Below are 25,341 nucleotides of genomic sequence, written 5' to 3'. Positions count from 1 at the left end.
CTTGCTGCTGTGCTCATCATACCTTCCTCTTGGGGTTGCCCAACGAACGTGTGAAATACACGCCATCAGGACTCTTTAGATAAAATTTACGCCAATGTTGAGATGCCAATCAGGACTCCTATCATTGGGAAGCAGCGTGCCACCGAGGACGATCATGGGATATCTGTCGGCCAAAACAGTTCCACCCCCATACCTGAAGCTCATAAAAAAAGGATTGTCAAGCCAGCTCAAACTCAGAAGTCACCATTTGTAGCGAGGAAGCAAGAAGGAGACCGCAACAAAATTTGCTACTGAGGTTTACAACAGGCTTTGTTCCTATGGCGGCGAAACTACAGATGAGATGAACAAACAAAAAATCATTGATGATGGTAAATTCTTCGTCTACGTCCGAGACCTAGCAGATTCCGTTAGGCCAGGAGCTTGGCTAAGCAATTCAACTTGCGAATTGGCAATACGTGTTCTAGCTCCTGAGATGGAAAAGCAGAAGAAATTTGTGATGCCATTGATGATGGCGGTGAGTTTCTAACTACAAACATTTTGCTGTTTTCTACATCCATTCTAGTTTTACATATAATCACCTATGTACTTATGTTTTCTCATGGTGGCTTCATGCAGACGAAGCTTAGGAATGTTATGTGCATTCACGACAGAGTAGCAATCAAAGCGTTCAAGATGACTCCTGAAAAAAGACTTGATCACAAAGAGCAGGTTAGTTTGTAATTTCCTTTCTTTTTATATCTTTTTTATTTGGTTTCTGCACATGTATTTTTTATTCAACTTTTTTGTAATGTTTTAATATAATGCTACAGGTACTGTTCCCGGTTTTGCAAGACCTCACCCCAGATATTGATCTGTTCAACGGGCATTACTATCTGATCGTGCTAAACCTTAAGGCCGAGAGGTTCGAAGTGATGGATTCACTAAGATCTAAAGGGAACCGGGGACTGATAAAAGATTACAGGTCCATAATTGGGTCAATTAAGTACTTGTGGGCTGAAAACTATAAGGACTCTAACATAAACATTGAGAAGTGGCCAACAGAGCACATTGTCACCCCAATGCGAGAAAACATCGTAAGTCCAAATTCGTTTCCATGATGTATTTTTCATTACTCGCCTTCTTCTTTTTCATTTGTGAATTTAATTTTATAAATCCTAAAAATCATTTTTGTCATGCAAGGTATGATTGTGGGTTCTTCATGCTCAAGTTCATCGAGCTCTGGAATGGTAGAAAACTGATCACTTCAATCAACCCAATGGAGATGCCAATAATTAGGAAGCTACTCACACTCAAGTGGCTTCAGTGGGTCGATAACAAGATCTCCTGGCAAGAAATGCTGTTCCGAATAGATCTTAATCATCGGACAGGTAGTTTTTTCATTAATGGTTCACAAGATTACATAAACAAAGTGTACATTTTATTTCCTCTTCTACTACTCGTTTGTTTTTGCTTTTTCCAGCTTCCGCTTGTTTTGCTTTTTCTAGTTTTTCTCGCATAATCTCGCCCGCCATTAATAATTGCGAAATCAATCTTGACAAGTAAAAGTTAAATGTAATAAATTCCTACAAAATACTTCTCATATTCAATACAACCTTAATTTGACAACCATAAAGCGGATAGATATCATACAACCCATATTATGTGTGTCCACACACATAATACATCCTACTGTGCCTCTCGCTTCACATGTATGTAACAATTGATACGAAGATCATTCAACGTACGAAACTACCTTGTAGTAAGCACATTGTTGGACCTGAAACTAAATTCATACATAAGGACTTTTTAAAAGTACTTGTACATGCTACTGATTCGTTACCTTCACAAACTCACAGTACATGAATTTTTAATACTAAAACATTGATTTAAGCATCGCGATCTGAAAGTTACAAAATCTCAGGAGCCATATCACTGCCTCAAAGTCTAACAAACCAAACATAACACACCATCAACGAAACAACCTGCACTGATATTACATTTAAACTCCTTCCTAATGACCCTAATCAAGAACTAAACCATATCGCGGAAGAAATCGAACTCTTTCTGTTCTGGAGCAGGAGTGATCTTTGATGGGCATTCTGATGTAGAGTGTTGTGCAGAACCACAACCTCTGCATTTCTGCGGTTTTGAAGCCTTCAAATGCAACCCTGACTTTTTCCTCTTCTCTTCAGGACGGCCTTTAGTTGTAGTAAGTATAGGGTCCCTCACATGCTCGTACTGGGTACTGCTACCTTGACCACCATCACCACCAATTTCAGTCTCGGGTGTCACTCCATCATTTTTGCTTGGTTGTTTTTTATCTTTCCTCTTGGCTGCAGCACTAATCTTCATTGCGGCTAATTCTTTACCCAACTCACGCATGTACTTTTCTGCTAAAGCTGTAGCTTTCTCTGATTCAGCTGCAATTTTTGCATAATCAGTCCAGTTGTTGCATAATGTGCCATATCTTAGTAGTTTCCTTTCTTTGTTCGACAACTTCCTGTCAGTTGGCATAGGAGGCAATTCCACTTTTTCTGGGATGATATCATCGGGGGGCACTGTCCACCTAGGCAAAATGTAGTGCGCTGGAATCTCATTCACAGCACCTAACTGCGCCATTACCCTCAATGCATGGCAGCACAATAAGCCATCCCTGTTTATTTTAGAACACTCGCAAATGTAGATGCCTTCCTCTGAATTAGCTTCCACTCGTAGGTCCTTTTGCCATACCCAAAAACAGATCCAAGCAATCTGGAACTACATCAAAAATCTGCCCGACCACATGGGTTGCATTATAGGATGTAACTTTCCGAAGCTCAGCCCGGAAACGCAAGTATATAGGCATTGTGTACACATGGAAAGCATGCTCTTCCAGAGGCCACTCTCCCCAAAATCTGAAGATCTTGTCTTCCTCCTTGAATTCATTTGAATCTTCTGCCACATCAATTTTCTCCTGCAGCTTCATGTATTGTTCAAAGAAATGGGAGAGGCTGTGGTGTGGAGTGACGTATCTTTTTAGCACCGCATTAAAACCCTCGCTGCGTGCTGTAGTTTGTAGGAATGGGAAGAATCTGTCCTTAAAGTATGCAGGGACAAAAGAAGCTCTCATGTCATAAATATCCTGCAAGTGTGTGTTGTCTGCAACATTGTGCTTCAAAATCATCTCTGCCCACCTAGTTTCAAACTCCTCAACTCGTCATGCTTGTAGTCAATGGTAGCATTAAACTCCAGCCTTAGGGGTTCATTTTTAGCCATGTCATTACCCAACACACCTTGGGCATTCCGCATAATGTGCCATCGACAATTCCGGTGACAACAATCAGGAAATACACTCAAGATGGCACTTCTCATTGATGCATCCTGATCAGTGATAATATTGATTGGTTGGACTCCATCCATAGCTTCAAGAAAAGCCTCAAATAGCCAAACATAATCTTCGATCTGCTCGTTGCGTAGGAAACCACATCCTAGCTGAATAGATTGACCATATCTATTTATTCCAATGAATGGTGCAAATGGCATGCTATAGCAGTTTGTCATGTAAGTTGCGTCAAACGACAAGCAATCATTGTATTTCTTGTATGCTGCTCGAGCTGGCCCATCAACCCAGAATATCCTTCTAACCCTGTCATCATGGTCAAGATCGATTTTCTTGAAGAATTCTGGATCATGTACCTTTACTTCCTCAAATTGTGCCAGCAGCTTCGACATGTCATTGTTCTTCCGTGCTGCAGTATCAATGGATGCCATGTAGTTACTGACATCTTTGCGTTCATAAGGTACATTTCCAAGCTTCCCATACAATTCTGCCATTATGGTCATCACCCGACCAGCGGACAGATTAACCTTGTGCAGTAGCTTCACAAATTCCCTTTCTTCCTTAGGAATTCCTTTATGTGACCTTAAGAACCTTTTCAGCGAAAACTTTTTAATACATGCATGATTGTGTTCCTCAATGAACATTGTAACGCGCCATTTGTCACCCCTTCTCTTAACTCGAAGACGTGCTTTACAGTCAGTCTTCTTAGTAATTGTACGGTTCCACTGTCGGACTGGTGGAACTTCCCGCTTGTTAATGTCGACGTTTTTCCCACTCTTGTTGCATACAAAGAGGTATTTGTCTGTCTGCTTGTCAACGGTAGATTTCCTTGAGGTACTAGACTTGATTGAGAATCCAACATGCTTAGCATATCTCGTTGTAGCACATTTTTGCTTCTTCCCATGAAGCAAACAACATATCCGGGTACGGCTTCTCTACTCGGAGTTAGACTTGGTGTAGACTCGGACTTCATCCTCTTCGCCGAATCATCGGTTGACATTGTATTCCCTGTGTCAGCATCTGCAGACTCTACGGATGCCCCTGCATCCATTCCAGAATTGCCTCGTTGCTTGCTCCCCTTGCCCCGTAGCTTCCTGTTCATGTTGGATTTCTTCCTGCCTAACTTGCCCTGTATTATCTTGTGCATTACCCTGATCATATCCCTCATCTTGTACTGGCTTGTTTAGGTCAATTCCAGGAAACCAAAACTCCATCCTGCCACCTGCCACCTGCTAAAAATTGAAGCATGTTACACCAGTATTTTTGGTTTACACATACTTTTTGTTTTAATGCCATGCTTCCATGTTTTGTACATAATGTTACACCATGACTATGTATTTAAATGCCATGCTTCATATTTTAGTCCATGCAAATGAACAAATCAGATAGATTCTAATGTTTGTTCTTATGTTCAATTTTTTTTCAGATTCAAGGGCACAACAGTTCCAGTTTCAGTGGCAGAAGCTCATGTTGTTTTACAGCTTTTGGAAACACAAATCTTCATCCTCTTCTACATTCCAGGTTCTTATGCAGATTTACATGACCAAGGTGGAAAGTCTACTGGTGGCATGTATTTCACTTTTGGTTTACTGCTAAAGTCTACTGGTGGCATTGTAGTTATGATGCTAAAGTCTGTTCCTGGGTTTTTGTTGCAATCCTGTGTTCTCCTGGATAAATCTCTATGTTTTTCTATCCTCTAGTACTATTAAACCTGTTCACTTTTGGTTTACTGCTAAAAGATCAAGATTGTACATCAGCAGATTCAAAGTTCCATCTTTTTCCTCATGTTTTTGGATTTCCTACATGCATGGCGAGATGATTTCCTCTACTACTTCATGGAATTCTTCAGCTTTTACATGCATGACAGATGATTTCATACAGTTGGTACCAAATCGTCAGGAAACACCATGATCTGGTGTTGTAAAACTGGAGTTTTTCTACATGGAAAACTAGATCTGGGGTTGGAAGAGAAAAAATGGTTGCCTGTAACTTTTGGTACCTTTTCCTGATTTGATTTTCCACAGTACTGTGGAGGTAGATCTTGATGTTCTTCCCCTTCTGCTTCTTTTCCTGTTGCTGCCTGTAACTTTTTGGTCACCGAACTGGGCATGCCATGGATTTTCTGGTTCTAATGGAGGAAGGTGGAAGAAAAGGGATCGGAGGAAGAAGAGGTCCGTAGCAGGTAGGGTTTGTTGTTTTCTGGGATCCGTTTTGGTCCCAGCTGTAATTCTGGCGTGGTCCCTAGCCACCCAGATACGGACAAATCTTTGGCCCGGCGTGGTCCATGCAGTAGTTTCCTTTTTTGGAGCATGTCGCTTTCAACTGGTGGGCCCATTCCATTTTAGGAAAGAAAACAGATCAGACAGGGGGGGCACCGGGTAAGACTAAATGGTAACCGGGCACTCTGTAGCCACGTCCTTTTGTAAAATATTTTCAAACACGGTCCGTGTAAATCATTTTTGCCTATTTTCACCTCAACCTCAAGGAGAGTCTCCTACCTCCGTCCCTGCATTTCAGGGCAAGCAGCGATCCACCAGCACCGACGCAACGAACAACGGAGAGAAGAGACACACGTACGTACGGGCATGCACACACGCGCGGTCAACACGAAACCACGGATCAGGCTAGCCGAATCAATCGAGAAATCGACCTAGCACAAGGCCACGCGCAGAGAATCGATCGATCGATCGATCGGCAATGTCGCCGGACGACGAGGACGGCAGGACGGAGTTGCCGTCGGAGGCGTCGCTGCGGGCGGTGCTGCTGCACGGCAGCCTGGACATCTGGATCCACGAGGCGCGCAACCTGCCCAACAAGGACATCCTCTCCAACACCATGGGCGGCCTCCTCAAGAGCTGCACCTCCGCGCCCGAGGGCGCGGCGTCCACCAGCGACCCCTACGTGACCGTGCTCGTCGCGTCCGCCACCGTCGCGCGCACCAGCGTCATCCAGGACGACGAGAACCCACGCTGGGCGCAGCACTTCCTGGTGCCCGTCGCGCACGAGGCCGCCGCCGTCAACTTCGTCGTCAAGGACAGCGACGTCTTCGGCGCCGAGCTCATCGGCGCCGTGGCCATCCCGTCCGAGACCCTCCAGGCCGGCGACCGCGTCGAGGGCGTGTACCCGGTGCTCGAGCCCAAGGGCAAGCCGTGCGCGCCGGGCGCCGTGCTGCGGCTGTCGGTGCAGTACGTGCCGGTCGCCCGGCTCACCATGTACCACCACGGCGTCACGCCGGGGCCGGACTTTCCCGGCGTGCCCAACACCTACTTCCCGCTGCGGCGCGGCGGGCGGGTCACGCTGTACCAGGACGCGCACGTGCCCGCCGACGGGTGCCTGCCGGAGATCAGGCTCGGGAACGGGACCAGCTACCGGCACGGGCAGTGCTGGCACGACGTGTACGACGCCATGGCGCAGGCCAGGAGCCTCATCTACATCACCGGCTGGTCGGTGTTCCACACGATCCACCTGGTCCGCGATGGCGACAAGGGCAAGTCGCTGGGTGATCTGCTCAAGAAGAAGTCCAAGGAGGGGGTCAGGGTGCTGCTCCTCGTCTGGGACGACCCGACGTCCAGGAGCGTACTTGGAATCCAGATGGTAACCTACGCCTTGCATTGTTCATGTCTAATAACTGGATCAAAATGTTGAATTACCAAATTTCAACACTTATGTGAATTCTGCTACCATTCCTTCACTCGCTTTATATATTTTTTGCAAAAAATTTCCTAAGACAAAAGACTGTTTGCCATGTAAATTATGACATGTCATCATGTGTAGGAAGGTTACATGGGCACAAGAGACGAGGAAACGCGCAGATTTTTCAAGCATTCTTCAGTTCAGATACTGCTCTGCGCACGTTCTGCTGGGAAAAGGCACAGCTGGGTGAAGCAAAAGGTTGTATCTACCTTGACACATAAACTCCTCTGATTGCAATACACACACCCCTCCATAGAATTTTCTCCATGTTCTGACGATGGTAACTACTGAAACCAGGAGACAGGAACTATTTTCACCCACCATCAGAAAACAGTGATCGTCGATGCGGATGCTGGCAACGGTAAACGGAAAGTAGTTGCTTTCGTCGGAGGCCTCGATCTCTGCGGTGGGAGATATGACACTCCAAGCCACCCTTTGTTTCGCACTCTTCAGACATTGCACAAGGACGATTACTATAACCCAAACTACGCGGTGAGAACTCCTCGTTCTCTTGTTGTGGAACAATATCTGAACTTCATTAGAGATTTCCATGTGTTAGTTTATCAAGATGCCACTTCTATGCAGGTGACTGACGACCGTGGCCCGAGAGAACCGTGGCATGATTTGCATTCCAAGATCGACGGTCCTGCAGCTTTTGATGTCATGAAAAACTTCGAGGAGCGTTGGTTAAAGGCATCCAAACGCACTGGGGCTAAAAAACTGACAAAATCGTGCAATGACTCGTTGCTCTGGATTGAAAAGATACCTGAGATTGCAGCTATTGACGATGAAGTCTACTCAAGTGACTGTGACTCGGAGAGATGGGATGTTCAGGTAAGGTCGTTCGTTGTAATCCAGTAAACTTTGCGGGCTCATGACCTGTCACAGTATTTGATCAGTTTTACCTTGAAAAGTAGATTTTCCGATCAATCGACTCAAATTCGGTCAAGGGTTTTCCAAAAGATCCGCGAGAAGCGACCAGTAAGGTAACTGAAATACATACAGTTTCCAAAATATCATACTGTGTTCAATACTTCATTCTTAACCTGATACAATTATTATGCTTTCAATGACAGAATCTTGTTTGCGGAAAAAATGTACTGATTGACATGAGCATACAGACAGCTTACGTTACTGCCATCCGAGCAGCTCAGCACTTTATCTATATTGAAAATCAATATTTCATTGGTTCTTCATTTCATTGGGATTCACACAGAGATGTTGGTAAGCATGGGCTACTACAATCAACTGATTTCTCAGATATCTGAATTTTTTTCCTGCCTTTGCATGTTATAATTTTGTGTTGTTTACTATTATTAACTTTTGTTATATTTCTTCTTGATGAACTGGCGGTCCTAACTTTTCTGATCCCTGCATTTCCAATGGCGTGCTAGCATAAGGCCAAATAGTACTGAATGCATTTCCCATCGAGTAAAATTCTTGCTGAATGCATAACTCTGAAATACGATATCTTGCAGGTGCTAATAATTTAATACCGATAGAGATAGCACTCAAAATTGCCAACAAGATTTACGCAAACGAGAGATTTTCGGCCTACATAGTAATTCCAATGTGGCCTGAAGGCAACCCCACTGGTACACCTACACAGAGAATTCTTTACTGGCAGGTTAGGCTCTTCATCTCTTTCAGTCTCCCTAGTAGTTGTTTCTATTGGTGAATAATGCAATTCATTCATTTTTCCTTGCAGAAAAAAACGATGCAAATGATGTACGAGATAATTTACAGGGCACTGCAGGAAATGGGATTGGATGGTAAATATGAGCCCCAGGATTACCTGAATTTCTTCTGCCTTGGCAACCGCGAAGCCGAAGAAACTCCTAGCACCTCCAGCGGATCATTTTCAGCAAGTAATCCTCAGGTGAGCGAGACTGCAAGCAGCAATCATGTTCCATGTTGCAACATTGTTTTCTTTCTGAAGGAGCATGCTCATCTCAAACATGAAATATATGTGAGTTTCTTTCCCCCCAAAAAATGTGCATTTTCAGGATCAATCTAGGAAGAACAGGAGGTTCATGGTGTACGTGCACTCAAAGGGCATGATCGTGGACGACGAGTACGTGATCATCGGGTCGGCCAACATCAACCAGAGGTCGATGGCAGGGACGAGGGACACGGAGATCGCCATGGGCGCGTACCAGCCCCACTACACCTGGGCCAACATGCTCTCTGCTCCCCGCGGACAGGCAACCAACCAACCCAGCTAAATCTATCCCTGAATCACAACTTCAGAAATCATAAATCTACGGCTTGTGCGCACAGATCTACGGGTACCGGATGTCGCTGTGGGCGGAGCACATCGGGGGGCTGGAGGAGAGCTTCGAGCGGCCGGAGAGCCTGGAGTGCGTGCAGCGGGTGCGCGGCATCGGGGAGAAGAACTGGAGGCGGTTCGTGTCGGATGAGGTGAGCGAGATGAGCGGCCACCTCATCAAGTACCCGGTCAGCGTCGACTGGAACGGCAGGGTGGCGCCGCTGCCGGGGTGCGCCGCCTTCCCGGACGTCGGCGGCAACATCTGCGGCTCCTTCTCGCACATCCAGGAGAACCTCACCATATGAAGCAAGAAGCCATCAAGATTTTGCTGCTACGATGAATCGTCTGAAACTGTGGGCTACTCTGCTCCGTAAGAGAACAAACCAAGAGCATGCATGTCGGATAGATATACCGATTCAATGATGTGTAGTTGTCGACAACCAGTGATTCAAAGGATTTGCATAGGAATTGTGTAGAATTTGGTTCATATGAAAAAAATTTCTTTACATGTTGTTTGATTCATAGGAACATATCCTATAGGAAAAATTTCTATAGGATCTTGTAGTGTAATTCCTATAGGAAAAAAGCATTAGCTCATACCTCATGAAAAAATTCCTTTGCTACAATTAAACAAACTTCATCTTTCTATAGATTTCAAGTAGACATGCCATTCCAATCCTATACCTTTCCTATTCCTATGATTTTCCTATCCTTTAAATCAAAGGAGCCCTAATCATCCTCGGTTGGCAAAGGTACTCGTTAGTCATAACCATTGTCCAACTATTGTCAGAAGGAGCTGAACAATAACCAAAGGATGGGGAAGACGAATCGTTGGGAGAGGGCGCGGTGCGCTGGAGTTGCCCAAAGAGCGCCCAGGTGCTAGCTAGGCACGTCCTTTTTATTTAGCTCAAAACATAAGAAGTTCTCTACCGAAATTTAGCACCGGTTCATTTGTATACCCATTTTCATTTTTTGTGTGAAATTCCTGAATCCGTGTCAGTAACAATATATATTGCACAAATGTTGAATAAGAATCAAATTAGTTAACTTAGGTAGGAAATTTTTTTTTTGCGAAACACAGTGACGTAGACGTTGACATATACGTACATACACTTATCCCTATGAACGCACGTACATCCTACTCCTATAAGTATCTCCAAGATACCGTGTCGAAGAAAATTCATCCATCCGACGAATCTTGAGATTGACGAAGTCACCACAGACGCCTCGCTATCGACGGGATCCCACTAGAAAACTGAGATAGGTTACATTATATGTCACAGTAAAAAAGCAAATGGTGGACACATCTGCTCACCAGTGTGATCTCTTACTAGGACACACGGCAACATTCTAATAACATTTTCTGAACGGTCACAAATGCAACATGACGACAGAGATGGTCTGACCGTTTGGCTTGACGCCGTGTGGTTCCTTCCTGGCAGGGACGGACTAACCAAGCTACTCGATTTGCTAAGGCTCGGCTCATTAAGACTCATGATCGTTAAGGCTTAGATCATTAAGCTCGTTATCTTTAACGAGTTAAAAATAAAGTTTGGCTCGACTTGTTATGAGCTAAGTGCTCACGAGCGCTCGCTAAGAATCACTAAGAAGCACACACGCTTAACATGTAGGAAAAATGCTAATCTAGTAGGTTGAAAAATTATGACGACTTCCTCAGGAGTTGGAAGAACAACAAGGAGTGCACGGGGATGAAGTCAGCAGATACCTAGAAACATGTCGCTGGTGGTTCGAGAAGATGGAAACACGAGATAATCAAGATACAAGCAAACGTAGTGATCGTTATAGGAAATACACTCACACATTTTGCTAGCGAGCTTAACGAGTAGCTCACGAAACTCGTTAACTCGATTGTTTAGCTATTTACCGTTAAGAAGCATAAGATGATGTTTGGCTTTATTTGTTAAGAAAACGAGCCGAGCTCAAACGAATGCAAAAGCGGTATCCAGATAAGGAGCACTCATTTAGCTCACTGATTTTCGACCTTTATGTCCAGTCCTACTTCATGGTATAATACATACTCCTACATATGCAAAAGCGGTATCCAGTATACAGCGGAAGTGCTTTTGCCATATGAGCACCGGTGCTCCCGATTTTTAAAACATAAAAATAATATTTGTACATTCCGAAAAATCTGAAATTATATACGTGATTACGTATACTCATTCGGAAGGTACCGTAGAAATTTCGTGGCAAAATATATCGTATTTTGAGCTATACAAACATAATAAATTTCTGACAAACAACTAATATTTCCTATCCTATATACATCCACAATTTTGTCTTTTTTGCAGCTCAAAATACAGTGCGGTCTCTAACGAAACTTTCGCAGATGTGTATGAATTCATGAATAAAATTTGTAATTTTTTAAAACACAAAATGTACAATTTTAAAAAACTAGAAGCACTGGTGGTGAGGTGCACTTAATCTCCTCTACCGGCAGCTGTCGGTGTTCTCATGAATAGTTGTCAAATCACAACAGTCTGTAGGGTCTTGCGGTGCGGCGTCGTAAGCTTCGTTGTCTCTGTCTGTGACACCGGCCGCGACGGACCAGGCCCAGGCTTCATCGGACTGTGGGACGCCGGCGCCGGAGGAGAAGGTGGCTTATTGTTTCCGCGCGGATCACCTGCGTGCAGATATGCATGTGTCATAAACAAGGTTTAAAATAGCATGCTATTTCATCGCTAATAGCGCACTATAACATAATTTTAATAATTTTGCTCGTTGTGGCGTTATTTGCGAATAGCATGTTATATCGCGCTAAAACTTCATAGAGTTAGCGCTATTTTTCGGGCAAGTTGTTTCACTTTTTTACGGTGATGAAGGGTAATCCGTTGGCTCCACTTCTAAATCATAAGATAATATCGCTAATGCTAATAATTTTGTAAACTATGTTGTTGCCCTGTGACATGCTAATGTTATCCTTCTAAAATATTTGTGATCTATTTTTATGTGTGGTTATGTATGTATGATTCAGTCAGTTTTGGACTATATATCCATTCGTTCTAGTAAAATTATTTATTTTTAGGCTATATTTAGTATTATTTTGAAAACGCTATTTGAAATATACCACGATATTAGCACGATATAGCATCCACAATGTTTAAAGGAGGCTGCCGCTATTTCATTTAGCACGCTATTTTAAACCTTGATCATAAACACTATCTCTTCAAATCGAGTCACCGGTCAGATCATCATCCCTAACCCTAACATACTCGATTTTGTTCGATGAAACGTATCTACTGCATGATAACGCAAAATAAATTGCCATGTACAATATATCCATATAGGTGCAGAACATTATTTACCTTTGACCACCTGCAAGATTGCCGTGGAACATAATAGGAGAGCCAGCAGGAGGGCGCCGCTGCGTGCGAGTGTGGAAGACGACGAAAAGCGCCCCATGGTCGATATATAACTCTCCGGCTTCTCACTTTGATCTCTTCCTGCGTGTTATTACACACCGTTTTATAGCTAGGGAGATCAGCAACGCTGACCTCTCGGTGTAAACCAGCAATGCACCAATTGTCAAAGTCGTCCTCGGTCAAACAGACCCATCCGGTCCAGTCGCTCATTGCGGCTAATGAGTTTACATGGAGGCATGAAGCTAATACTCCGTGTAGTATTCATGTGTATATCTTCCATTCTTTCTTATTTACTTGATCAATTTCTAGAGATTTCTTTAGCGTGTGGATATGCATGTGTGCGGCCTAGTTTGTACAGTTACGCTGGAATTTTGACTTGGAATTTCAGTCAAAATTCAACTATATATGTGGCCACGATTTGAATTTTCAGTCCAAACCACGTGGCCTCGCAAGTGGACACGATCTGTCAGTTTTCTCAAAAGAAAATAGTGGCAGCTCTGCCTCTTGTGACAATCATTTGCACACAACTTTGGTTTTACGAGAAAAGACTCAAAATTGTGGGCATTTCTTGCAAGTTGAGATAGGCTTGATGGCCTCCTCCGCTCCAATCTTATTGCTTATATACACAGATTACATGAGACATATTTGTTGTGCAAGTTGCGATTACAAGAGATATACATTTTTTCGAAATGGGTGACATACCCCAACCTCGGCATTAAAATGATGCATATGCCTCTTTTATGATCAGAAATGATATAATTTTTAATAAGAAATCCTCTTTTCATTTTTTGCAGGTTATTCATATGGTCTCCCACTGGGTCCAGCTCTGGGCCCTACTTTCCCCGGAGGAACAGCGGGATGCCATGGTTTCTGGATGCACACGGCTCCTGATGGTTGCTCAGGATATCTTGTGCCAGACTGGTTGGCGACATACTAAAAGACTATGTTGATATGTAGTCATAGTATGGTTTGGTTTCGATGGTTGGTTCTTGTATCAATCCTCGGTGATGCGTGAGTTGTAAACGATATTTTCTTGAACCTTATATTAATAAAAGGCCGTGTGCATCGTCACGATGTAGAAGCCGGGGTATACTCCCATTTCGAAAAAAAGAAATGACTCTTTATTAATTTATTCATATCATGATGGTACTTATCAGTTAACACAAAGATCAACCAGCAGAAAAGAGAAAACAGCGGATGCCAATAAAACATTAGTAAGAAATCCTATGATCAAGCCGCCAGCCACACCGGCTGTAAAAATCTTTACCTACCTAATCTAATATGATCAACAGATGTTGGCGTGGAAGCCAAGCCGTTTCGACTGGAGCTAGCCGGTCGTCCCTCTCCAACATTTTTAACATAAGTTCTCACTTTTGAGGGTGCTGGGGTTCAATGGAATTCACCGCTTCTAGCATTTGTAAAATGTCCAAGTCGCACTTGTGCGTTCAGTAGAGTTTGCATGCGGATGGGATGTCCGAACATGTGTTTTTTTTTCTTGGTATGAAGTAGAGGTTGAAACGGATTGGATGGGGTCGATTAGTGTCATTTGCATATATGTTTCCATATTTTTCAAACGAGTACATATGCAAGTATATATGTTATCGAATACGGATTTGGAGTGGATGTTACTCAAGTACAGACGCGAATCATCGTTTTCGCTGTTCGAAACGGATACGAATATACCAAACTAATAAGTTCGTGTATTATAATTAGTCAACTACTATAGAACTTATGAGAGATAAATATAGTGATATGATACACAATAGCTTCAAGTTCAATCATAAAAAGTCCATTTAACCACTTTGTTAGTTTCTTAGGTTAGGTAATTGGCATAACATGATAGAATAACTAAAATTGCCGAACATAATCTTATTCAAATACAAGTATATCTATTTTATTATCCATATTTTTTTCAACTTTTAGTACCACATTTGTTTTTTGTATTTTTAAAATCAACTCCAGATATTTACCGCATCCATTTTCATTGACGTCTGCATCTGCATATTACAACATCCATTTTCATTTTCTCGAATACAAATGTTGAATAATTTTTATCCACTACGAGTTCCCATGCCTACATGCAAGTAGTGTCGGTGCTTAGTGGAATTAACCAATTAATTTAGGATTTAGCTAGTGTGGAAAATCACCAAATTATGGGACATCTTTACTATTATATTGCAGTTGGGGATGGTGTGTCACTTTGACATCAAACATTCAGAAGATCGCATCCATCCATCATCTCCAAATCGCCCATCATATCATACCACCGTCAGTCACACACACGGAAATGGAAGGAAACACACTTATTGATATCACGATTTTCATATCACGATTCACACGAAACAGAACCATCCAATATCAATCAAGGAAACACATGCAACGTCAATCAAGGACAGACATCCAACGCAATATTCTATACTACTCATGAAAATCACCGCCGCTTCGGATGGAAAAAAGTTTAAAAAATTATTGCCCAACACCGCATGCTATCTTCTGCTACATGTGGGTTTGGAAAGAACCTATCACATCCATCAATTACGTAAATTAACTTGAAAAGGAATTAATTCGATAAAGTCTCACGTACGTGGCAACAAACAAAATCCTCGCCTTGTACTAAAACTGCAAAAGAATCCTTCGCACAATCATGGATGATTGCATGGAAATAATGAAATTGCACCACACATATAGCAAGAAATCATCATACCACGATGGAATGGTTCAATTAAAAAAACATGTAATGAAATGAAAAAATAAATTATTTCACTCCATCTGCTTGTACGCCCAGTCAAATCAATCATCCGAGTGTTCCCTTTCGGCAAAGGTAGCAGATGGAAACAATTCAGATGGAGAATTTAAAAACTAATTCAAAAAAGGCAATAAAGAAAATCTCGTTGTTTTCCTGAGAACATCCACCCGATTTGACCTTTGCCTACATAGAAGGCAATGACCGCGACAAGAGAAACAAAATTAGGGAAGCCGACCCACCCGCAAGACTACTGATTGACCTCCGAGGCGACCCACAAAGTCACTATTCTGTAGCTCCTTAAATACTCCACTCTTCCATATATATTTTATTTTTGAGATCTAACCCTCCATTTAGACCAGTCACCAAAATCTCGTTTCGATCCAATCTGTCATTAGTCCCCATATCGCTACCAGGTGATACCGACGCGACGGAGGGTCGAACCAGGACGACAAGCCATACCGCAAGCGCAAGCCTGGAGGAGGAAGCGCTGGAAGCATATGAGGCAGATCATGATGCCTATAACAATGGAGGTGGTGCAAGGAAGAGGTTCGCCTCTCACTGACCGTCGGGACAACCGTGACACACCCCGAGGAGCACTTCGTGGGCTACCCCGGCCTCTATATTATTGATCACGTAGATCGACATGCATGTTTTTTTGAAATACATGCATGCTTTTTGTTACATGTAACTGAACCTGTCTCCCATGTCTTCGCCTACATTTAAATTATTCTACTTCTCGTGGTCGAGTGTACGTCATGCTCACAGTGTTTAAAATGACTTCATTTGGGATGCTTTGATTTTGTATTAACCATATATAAACTTTCATTAATTGGTTGCTACAGGTCTAAACAAGAGGAGGACATGAGAATGCTAGAGAAATTGTTGGTTGCGAGCTCACCATCCTCGTTCTCTCCTCTACAATGCACGTGCAATAGACGTTGTTCAGCAACACAGAGGAAAATGCATGACACTAGACATTGCTGCAACTAAGTTCTCTCGGTGTGTATGCCTAGGATCCACCTAGGCCTTCTGGACGGTGACGCGATGCAGGTTTGCGTTTGTATTCCTCCAGATGAAGCACCTCACTAACCTAATCTCATTTTTTCTGTCTCAAATGCACTGCATGTTGTTATTTTTGTCTACATCACCGAGTAACATCACAAATTAATTTGGTCTATTGTGTCGACAAATGATTGAAAGTTTGTCAAATTGGTTGTGATTGGGGCGCACCGCATTTGAAAAATTAATCCAGAGGCCCACTCCTAATATGATGTGATTTCCTATAAGTTGTATTATATTGATTCGAGTGTGTTGTTTGTGTATACTCTATTCAATCGAAAGTAAATTCTACTATAATTCCTGTTTTAGTTTTGTGCACATGCTTCATGGACAAGGATGGATCTAGCCACTCACCTTGGAGTGGGCGTTATCATGTTGGAGGGGGCAAAATAACTACTAGGAATTACTAATTGTCAGCTTGGATATTAGGGAGTTTACGAAGAAAAGTAGTAGTAGATTGTTGGAGGTGGCTTAGCCCTTTCTCGTCCCCCTCTTCCTCCGTCCCTGTTCATGAATATCAGCTTATTAAGTCTCTGATGTATCTTTTCAAGTGAGGAGCATATGCAAAAAAAAAAAAAATGAAGTGCATTACGTCATGTAGTTTCCATAAATTAGTTGATACAAAGAAGATAACTACTCGACTTCATTCATTTCATTTTGAGTTTAAATCGTTATCAACACACTAAATTCATATTACATTGGAATACTTTTCTTTTGCCCTGGAAATAGAAGGATGTTCTTTTATTTCAAGTTGTTTTTGTCATCATTATATGTATGAACTAGCAAAGTATAGAAAGTAATAGGCATGTCCAATAAGACAGTGCACACTACCAAAGGGAGGTGACCTATATGTCATGATGTTACAAGTATTACTAATTTACATCACTACCACAAGAAAGCAAAGATATAATTTCCTTAAAATATAAAAGACTAGGAACCAACTACGCGCAGGAGTTTGATTTTGCCAATCTCGAAAGGACTAGGGAAACTATAGATCAATGATAAATGGCAAATAAGGACTACTCTTCCTCCAAGGATGGGCTCGTTTGGTAAAGTGATTACCCTAATCATTTTAGCGAAACAGAAGGGGGCCACTCTCGGATAAAAGAGGTTGGTGATAAAGAACATCAACATTTTTATACCGTAAAATTTTCTTTAGATTTTTGGTGGAGCTTTCAATCATAAGGTTTGGTAGAAACTAAAAAAACCTCATGAGTTGAACTTTCTATATTTTTGGTAGAGACGAACACATCGACGTAGTTGTGGCATGGCTAGAAAGCCCACGGATAAATAAGAAGGAACAAAATGAAAGGAAAATTATTTTACGTCTACATGTATTTTATGAGTTCATTAGAACTATAAAAGATAAAAAAAACAAAATAATCAGGGGTCAAATAATCTATTCAAAACCGTAGCAACGCACGGGCATTCAACTAGTCTTCGGTAGATTTCGAGAAAGTTGTATGTTTGTGTTATCACCAGAATTTAGCCAAGAGCAAGACATGGGCCGTAATTGAGATGGGCTTGAAAGATATACACGTGGAGAGTCTCTGAAGCGGCCTTGCACGAGAGTTGGGCTAGTTTGCCCGTGTATCTGTATATTATGGTAGTTTAGAATTAAAAGATAGAGTTTAGCCCGTACACGGTTAGGTGTATTTCCAAAGATAGAAAGTCTACGGACTATAAATATGTATCTAGGGTTATTGAGAAAAGGAGGACAATCACGTTCACAACAAACACAATCTAGGCGCATCGCCACCCCTTGTTTCGAGGGTTTCTTCCGGGTAAGCATCATGCTGCCTAGATCGCATCCTACGATCTAGGCAGTATAGGTTTATTCGTTATCTTGTGTTGCTCGTACTGAAGCCTTGTTGATGGCGAGTAACACTATTTATCGTAGGTGTTTTGGGGCTTGCATGGATGCTTTTCTTATACATATTTGCCTAGCTATGCCGTCCCTCGATATCTAGCTGCCCTTACACCTAAGATAGGTGTAAGGGCAGCACCTTGCTTGTTCTTTACTTAGTAGATCCGATCTGTTATAGTTGCTACTTGTTCTTCAAGTATTAGTTTGATATCCGTATGGTTAGGCCTTACGCTGGGGTTGGATGATCCGGTAGTGCCTGAGGTGTGGTTTGCCGTTCCTAGAAGGGATGTTCCGGGAATTGACTTAACGTTGGTTTTTAGGCCTCTTTTAGGAGTAGTTTTCTATTATCTTTCATATCTGCTAGGCTCAACTACGCGTAGGATGTTCCGGTTATGCGGTGAAAACCCTAAACTGTCGTAGATTGGTTTAGCTTTGTTTTGATCAAGCAGGACCCCCATGTCATCGTAAATCCAACGTGAACCATGGGGTAATCGGCTCCTCGAGCCGATCCACAGGGCAACCTGAGAGCCGATCGGGCTCGTATTTAATGTTTACGTGTCTACCATGCAGGAAGCTAATCGAAGCAATCCAACACCTCCCTGACCAGGTATAGGTCAGGTGGCACGCCCTTACGGCCGTCAGGACGTGTGCCAGAGCATTTGCGGGACGACGTCGAGGGACCAGGGCCCACCAGCAGTCTTGGCAGCCTCCCGGCTCTTCGTGTTGCTCGCCGCTGCTCGCCGGTGGGTTTTGGCAGGCAACAGTCTGATGATTGGTTTTTAGACCGTATTGATTGCTAATCTCATAATGCACGGTTGCCTTGGGATATACATTAGCCAACTACTCCCTCCGTTCCAGTTTATTAGTCTTCCCGTATCACTAGGTCTCTAATTTAACCTATATAATTTAAATTATATAATGCAAAAATTATATCATTAGAAAATAGAATATCTAAACTTTGTAATGATATAATTTTTATAACATATAACTAATGCTAACTTGATCAAATTTGCGACCTAGGGGTACGCGCACGCCTAATAAACTGTGAGAGAATCTAGAGAAATTTTGATCAAGGGTTAGTGCAGTTAGAGGGTTCGAAAATCCGCTATATTTATGGATCTGTCTACTCCCTTTGGTGGATTTATGCTCCAAACCTTACATACTAAAAAGTAGTGTCGAATAGATCTTATACATAGTTTTGTATTAAGATTTTAAAACCAATAAATACAATAAAACTAGTACTACTACATAAGAATATGTAATATAGAGATGATATCATACACTGATATTATACACTAATATCATACTTATAATACCATCACGGGTGCCACTATCACAAGCCTAATCATCCCTTTTCCTAAAAGGGTGCTTCCAAAGATGTAAGGTCAGAAGTGAGCCTAAGAGCATGTCTAACAGGTCCCTTACTTTTTTGCCCGTAAAACGCTAGTATTTCGTCCTATATAAAAAAGTGCTCCTAGATAGATCGTTCCGTCTAGCAGATCCCGTATTTCACCCCGTAAATTCAAAAATTTAAAACTCCGAGAAACTTGTTCATATTCATAGTTCATAGATAGTCGATCATACATACGGATCAACATATATACATACGGAATTGCGTGATCCTAAATGGATCGCGACTTCTAGTCGGAGAGGTCGACGATGTATGCGTCCGCCTCCGCCTCCCGCGCCTGCGCCTCCTTCACGGCGGCGATGGCCGCCGCCTTCTCTTCTTCCTCCGCCCTCTTCTTGTCGGCGTCGTCCTTGAGGGACGTTGCTATCTCCTGCAAGAAGAGGGGGTCTTCCTCCTCCTCCTCTTCCTCCTCGCCGGCGAGCGGAGCTCCTCCGCCGCTGGTTCTCTCGATGCGCGCGTCCCATGCCGCCTTTGCCCGGCGGTTCCGCTCCCACTCGGCGCGCCACTTCTCGAAGTCGGGGCCGCTCATCGGCTTGAGCGGTGGATCTTCTTTGTACCAGCGCCCGCCCACGACGAACTCACGGAGCTTCGGCCGGACGTACAGGGCGCCGGCGTACTCACGCACGCCGGACGGCGGCTCCCGGCGGTGGATCGCTTGCATTGGAGACGCCACGCCTCCTCGACGGTGTCCGGCGAGCGGTGTTAGGAATAGAATATAGCTTAGATCATAAGCTAATTAGGCTGTTAGTAAGATTAGCTTAAATCCTAAGCTAAGTAGACAGTTATTTTGTCCAAACGCCGCGTCCCTCCGAGAGGGCGCGAACCTTGTAAACCGCCTATGATTGGCACCTGTTCTTGGGGTATAAATACCCCCTATTCATCAATGAAAGCAAGTGTTCTTTCTCTGAAATCTTCTACTTGAAACACGTTATCAGCACTTTGTCTCTACCAAGAGCATAAGGCAATAACAGAGAGAAGAAGAAAAGCAGCACGCCACGACGGCCGGCGGCACAGATTCGCTCGCCGGCGTGATGTGTGGGCCGGCGGCTCCTAACGCGGCCACAACACCTCCGGGCGGCTCCTCCCTGCAGCGCCAAAAGAACAGTAAGGCGCATTAGCACGCCCGTCGACACCGACACCTTCGTCAGCATCCTCGTCGCCGGCTCACACCGGCGCGGCGCCCTCACCGCGTTTCGGCGCCCGTGGAAGCCGTCGTCGGCCTTGCCGTCACGAGAGCAGAGGCGACCCCTGCCCCGACGGCCCGGCTTCTCACTGAGGCAGGGCCGGCGCATCGCACAGCAGCAGCTGCATCCGCGGCCCCAGCACGGCGTGGCCATGAAGGCCAGCGGCCGGCTCTCCGACCGACTCCTCGCGGCGGAGGCGGCGTCGAACGGACGGCGCACCACCAATTGCACCACCGGAGCGGGCGCACCCCGCAACCTTCGGCTGGGCCCTCGTGGCGCGGCGGAGCGCACGGCCCCGACCCTCGGCCTGGCTCCTCCCGGCACGGAGGCGACTCTAATGGATTGTCACGCCACACGCAGCCCCTCTGGAGCGGCGGAGAGCAAGGCATCGTCCCCGCAATGCCCTTTGTGCAAAGCAGGCTGAGACGAATCGATTGATTCGTGAACACCACAGAGGAAACGATAGAGAACCTTATCTCTTCAGTTGGTTTAATATGCGCACATCCCTCTAGTTTCTGGTTTAGACCCAGGCTAAACTTATATTTACAATTTAGCTCTCTAGCTTTTGTATATTACAAACGAGATATCATGTTCATGGGACTTTGCATATTTACACTACTGTTTTCAACAAACTGGTTATTGTTGTTTAGATTCAAGCCTTTTGCTTTACAGCTACTATACGTTCTAGACCATATGGTCTTGCTGAATTGCATGGAACGATTATAATTACATCATGTAAAAGCACCACGTCAAGCCCTCAAACTTCCACATATTGGGTTAGAATATTTTACTCAAATTTCACATATTCCTGAAATATATAATGTTGTATATATTTGCATCTAGCATTTTATATAACATGCAATTTGATACAACAATTTTATTTTGCAATTTAAATCAAGTTTTCTTGTGAAATTCTCATAGAAAATATGGGATACAATTGCCAATAAAATATGTGACTATCTCGAATTTAATATTTTATTATCCACCATTTTAATGAAAGACGTACTCCATAAATATGGAGAAAATCTACAATGTGTTAACTTACTATTTGAGATCAGCACACACATATGGCATGGAAGCACTAGCTTAACATTCAATTGTTCCTCTAGAGCATACTTGTTGTTTACCAAAGAATTTTTTTTTCTATCAATGTAAAATTAAATTCCGGCATGATCACTACATGCTTCATTTTATAGTTTGGCGGTGAATTTAACATCTCCCAACACTTTGGGGATGAAGTCCAAAGCATTAATATAAGTATAATTTAATGTCTCAACATTGAATGTTTACCTTATGATAATTAAGGAGTCACCTCGACCATTAATATATTGCGTCGAAGCATTTTCATCAATTTTAATTTACTATCATGGTAAATAAATTGCATGATAATATCATGCATTTGATGGCTAGAATATCCATCAATGTAACTTATTAAACTCACATCGGATGAGAGAAATTGAGTAAATATCGATTTCTCCGTAAATCTCCATCAAGGAGATGTATGATGTATAAACACAATGTTAATAGTTTCTCAAACACTTTTGAGTACTTCTAGTACATTGTAGTTTTTTTTCTTTCTGGTGTCTACATATTCAACTCCAAGTTGATATTTTTTTGATCACACAGTCGATATGAAGATGTGATTCAAAGCCTCGAAATCACTTTACATTTTGTTTGATGATAACACAATAAATTATCATATTTATTTCAGGATAATAATATATCATATCTTCATATGAAGATTCATGTGATACACCCTACGGGTGATATACCAATACCTGAAATTCATATTAGTACTCAAAATACTAAGAATCTCAATGATCACAAAAAGAACAATGAGAAATCAATGTAAAGTGGAGGTAAAATGACAAATAAAATCATAGTAGACACAATAAAAGGGATAATATAACTATCAAGTCTATCAAATATGTTGTTGTATAAATCATTGTACATACATATATTCCCTAGCAGCTGGTGAATTATACTTTAGATTCATTATGTAATGTGAATGCAAAGGGATAATTTGAAACATCTCTTTGGTAAACACCAGAAAATAACCTGGATTCGGATTGTACTTATAATCTTCATCAGAATGATAACATAAGTCCAATCCGTTAGGAGATGCACTCCTTCACAATATCGTTTTTCTTGTGGGATAAGATTCCCAATACACTTTTGGGACTTCATTTTGTCTCATGACTATCCCAATATATCATTTAGCCTATAATCATACTACTAAATGTGGTATGTTATCCATTAATATCATGTTTCTCATACATGAAATTTCAAGGTATGAACTAAATTCATACTAAACTTTGTTGCGTACAAACTAAATTTTCGGATCTTGATGAATTTAAGATTTGTCATAATGGCCTTGGTTACCCATTATAGGGATAATGCGAAAACTTAGTGAAATTTTGTTGGTCACAATTTACAAGTTAAAAAATTCTCAAATCATCAGATTTTATGAGCATCTAATGTGCCATGAGATTTTTTTTTTCTATGTCTCTCACACTCCACTCAAATTTCTTGAACTTATTCAAGAAGATACTTGTGGACTGTTCAATAACTATCTGGGCGATATAAGTATTTCATGGTATTCATAGATACATCTAGTTGATGGTCTTATGTGGGTCTCTAATCTCCACAAACCCATGATATTACTAAATTAATTTCTCAAATGAAGAGAAAATTATCATAATATATTGGTTTGACCAATTTAATTATCATCTTCATGAGCATTTATGATTTTACTAAGTACCTAAGGGTACATACCCAGAATAGTGCAACTAAATTCTTTGTCAAAAGAATCAAACTCATTAAATGACCACTGCAACAAAATTTTGATATACCAACATATTGTTGGAGATATTTTGTGTGGTATTACACGCCGTAGATCTAATCTAGATCACTACAGCTGCTTATAATACTGCTTCCCCTTCAGTAAGTACGTGGAAATCAAACAAGTATTTCCCATCTGCGATAATACGGTTATATACCGTTATCACCACCCCAACGTACATCATGGGCACTCACATCAATTTGGGATCTATGTGATAAATAACTAAGGTATAATCGTTTATCCGTCAAATACCTTAAGACCCTAACAAGGGAGTTATTGATATCCCGTACGCTGATTGCATTTGCAATAACGACATTTTTCGGCATTAGGGGGAGATTAGTACCACAAAGAATGCCGATAAATAAATAATAAATGTCATAGACTTTCAGTCCTTATATTCACGTACTTGAAAATCTGAACGATAAGTTCAGTCATAAATTTGCAACACATTGCAAATCTGCCACATACATTTACTCGGGACAAATATGTCACAAAATCATATTATGCATGCAACAATGTGCCAAAAGAGTGAAGGTACCTAATATAACCACTTTCCTCCGAAATGAGAGCCAAAGGGGGAGAAAATTGGCCACATGAGATATAAATTCTCACATGCTTCCGCGGAACAGAGGAAATTATATCCTCAACAAGTAAATGTAGTTCAACCGCAAGTTGAATAACACATAGTGGATGCTCATCATCCAAACCCAACACAAATGTGCACATAATTTTAAGTGTTGGGACATCGAAACACATTGACTCCATTGTTATGGGAAATCATGAGGAGTTCAAATATTTTAATCACATTTCCACAAATCTTATAGATTCAACAGAATCATACAACAAAGACTACATTTTGTCGACAAATATTTATTCTTAAATTGCTAAAACCTTTAGGGCCCTGAACCAAAGTCCATGGCAGAGTGCCTAATGCACTCATATATTGGTTCAACTAGAAGGATGCAATTGAATAAGAATAGCACTCACTCAACAATGGAGGTATTTACCATCGTAATACCTATTTCTCATAAGCACCTTCCCTCTGGAAGAGAAATGAATTTTTGTTAACAACAAAAAAAAATGAGGTGGTGATAAAGTGAGGCTTGTAGCGCAAGGGTTCACGCAGAGACCCGACATCAATTATATATGATGTAACATACCCTATTGGTATAAGTGGAATTACGTTTCGATACTAATATTATTGGCAGTTATAAATAAACTATCCATGTAGTTGATGGATGTAGTGATTACATAATCATATGGGTCACTCAATTTGGATATCTATATTAAAGTCCTTAAGACTTATAAATCCAAATCCAAAATAAATAGCAACATATGTGTAATAATACAAAAGTCACTCTATGACTTAAAATAGTCAAACACAAATTGTGTGGTACAATTGACTATAAGAGCTCCTTCTTATAAAGGATTACTCGTACAATAATGATTGCTTATATGCAGTCATAAACAAAATCCCTAATTGGATTCTACATGACCTTTGTATATATCGATACTTTTATCATCAAAGTCTATAATATACATGAAAGGTCCTTACAATCTTATCAAGACGGAGATTTGGATTGAACCAA

The 25,341-nt window shown here is 42.0% G+C and overlaps 1 protein-coding gene across 1 annotated transcript; it reads left to right on the top strand.

Annotated features, from left to right (window-relative positions):
* Window positions 1–5,995: 5,995 nt before the first annotated feature.
* LOC124694466 (phospholipase D beta 1-like) lies at window positions 5,996–9,565 on the top strand. Its single transcript, XM_047227451.1, has 10 exons — window positions 5,996–6,892; window positions 7,073–7,189; window positions 7,289–7,483; window positions 7,577–7,825; window positions 7,909–7,977; window positions 8,068–8,215; window positions 8,470–8,618; window positions 8,700–8,870; window positions 8,998–9,195; window positions 9,272–9,565. The coding sequence occupies exons 1-10, from the start codon at window positions 5,996–5,998 to the stop codon at window positions 9,563–9,565; spliced, it is 2,487 nt and encodes an 828-aa protein (XP_047083407.1).
* The last annotated feature ends 15,776 nt before the right edge of the window (window positions 9,566–25,341 follow it).

Source organism: Lolium rigidum, chromosome 3 (assembly GCF_022539505.1).
Source record: "Lolium rigidum isolate FL_2022 chromosome 3, APGP_CSIRO_Lrig_0.1, whole genome shotgun sequence".
In the NCBI taxonomy this organism is placed as follows: domain Eukaryota; kingdom Viridiplantae; phylum Streptophyta; class Magnoliopsida; order Poales; family Poaceae; genus Lolium; species Lolium rigidum.
This window is presented reverse-complemented; position numbering and strand designations above follow the sequence as displayed.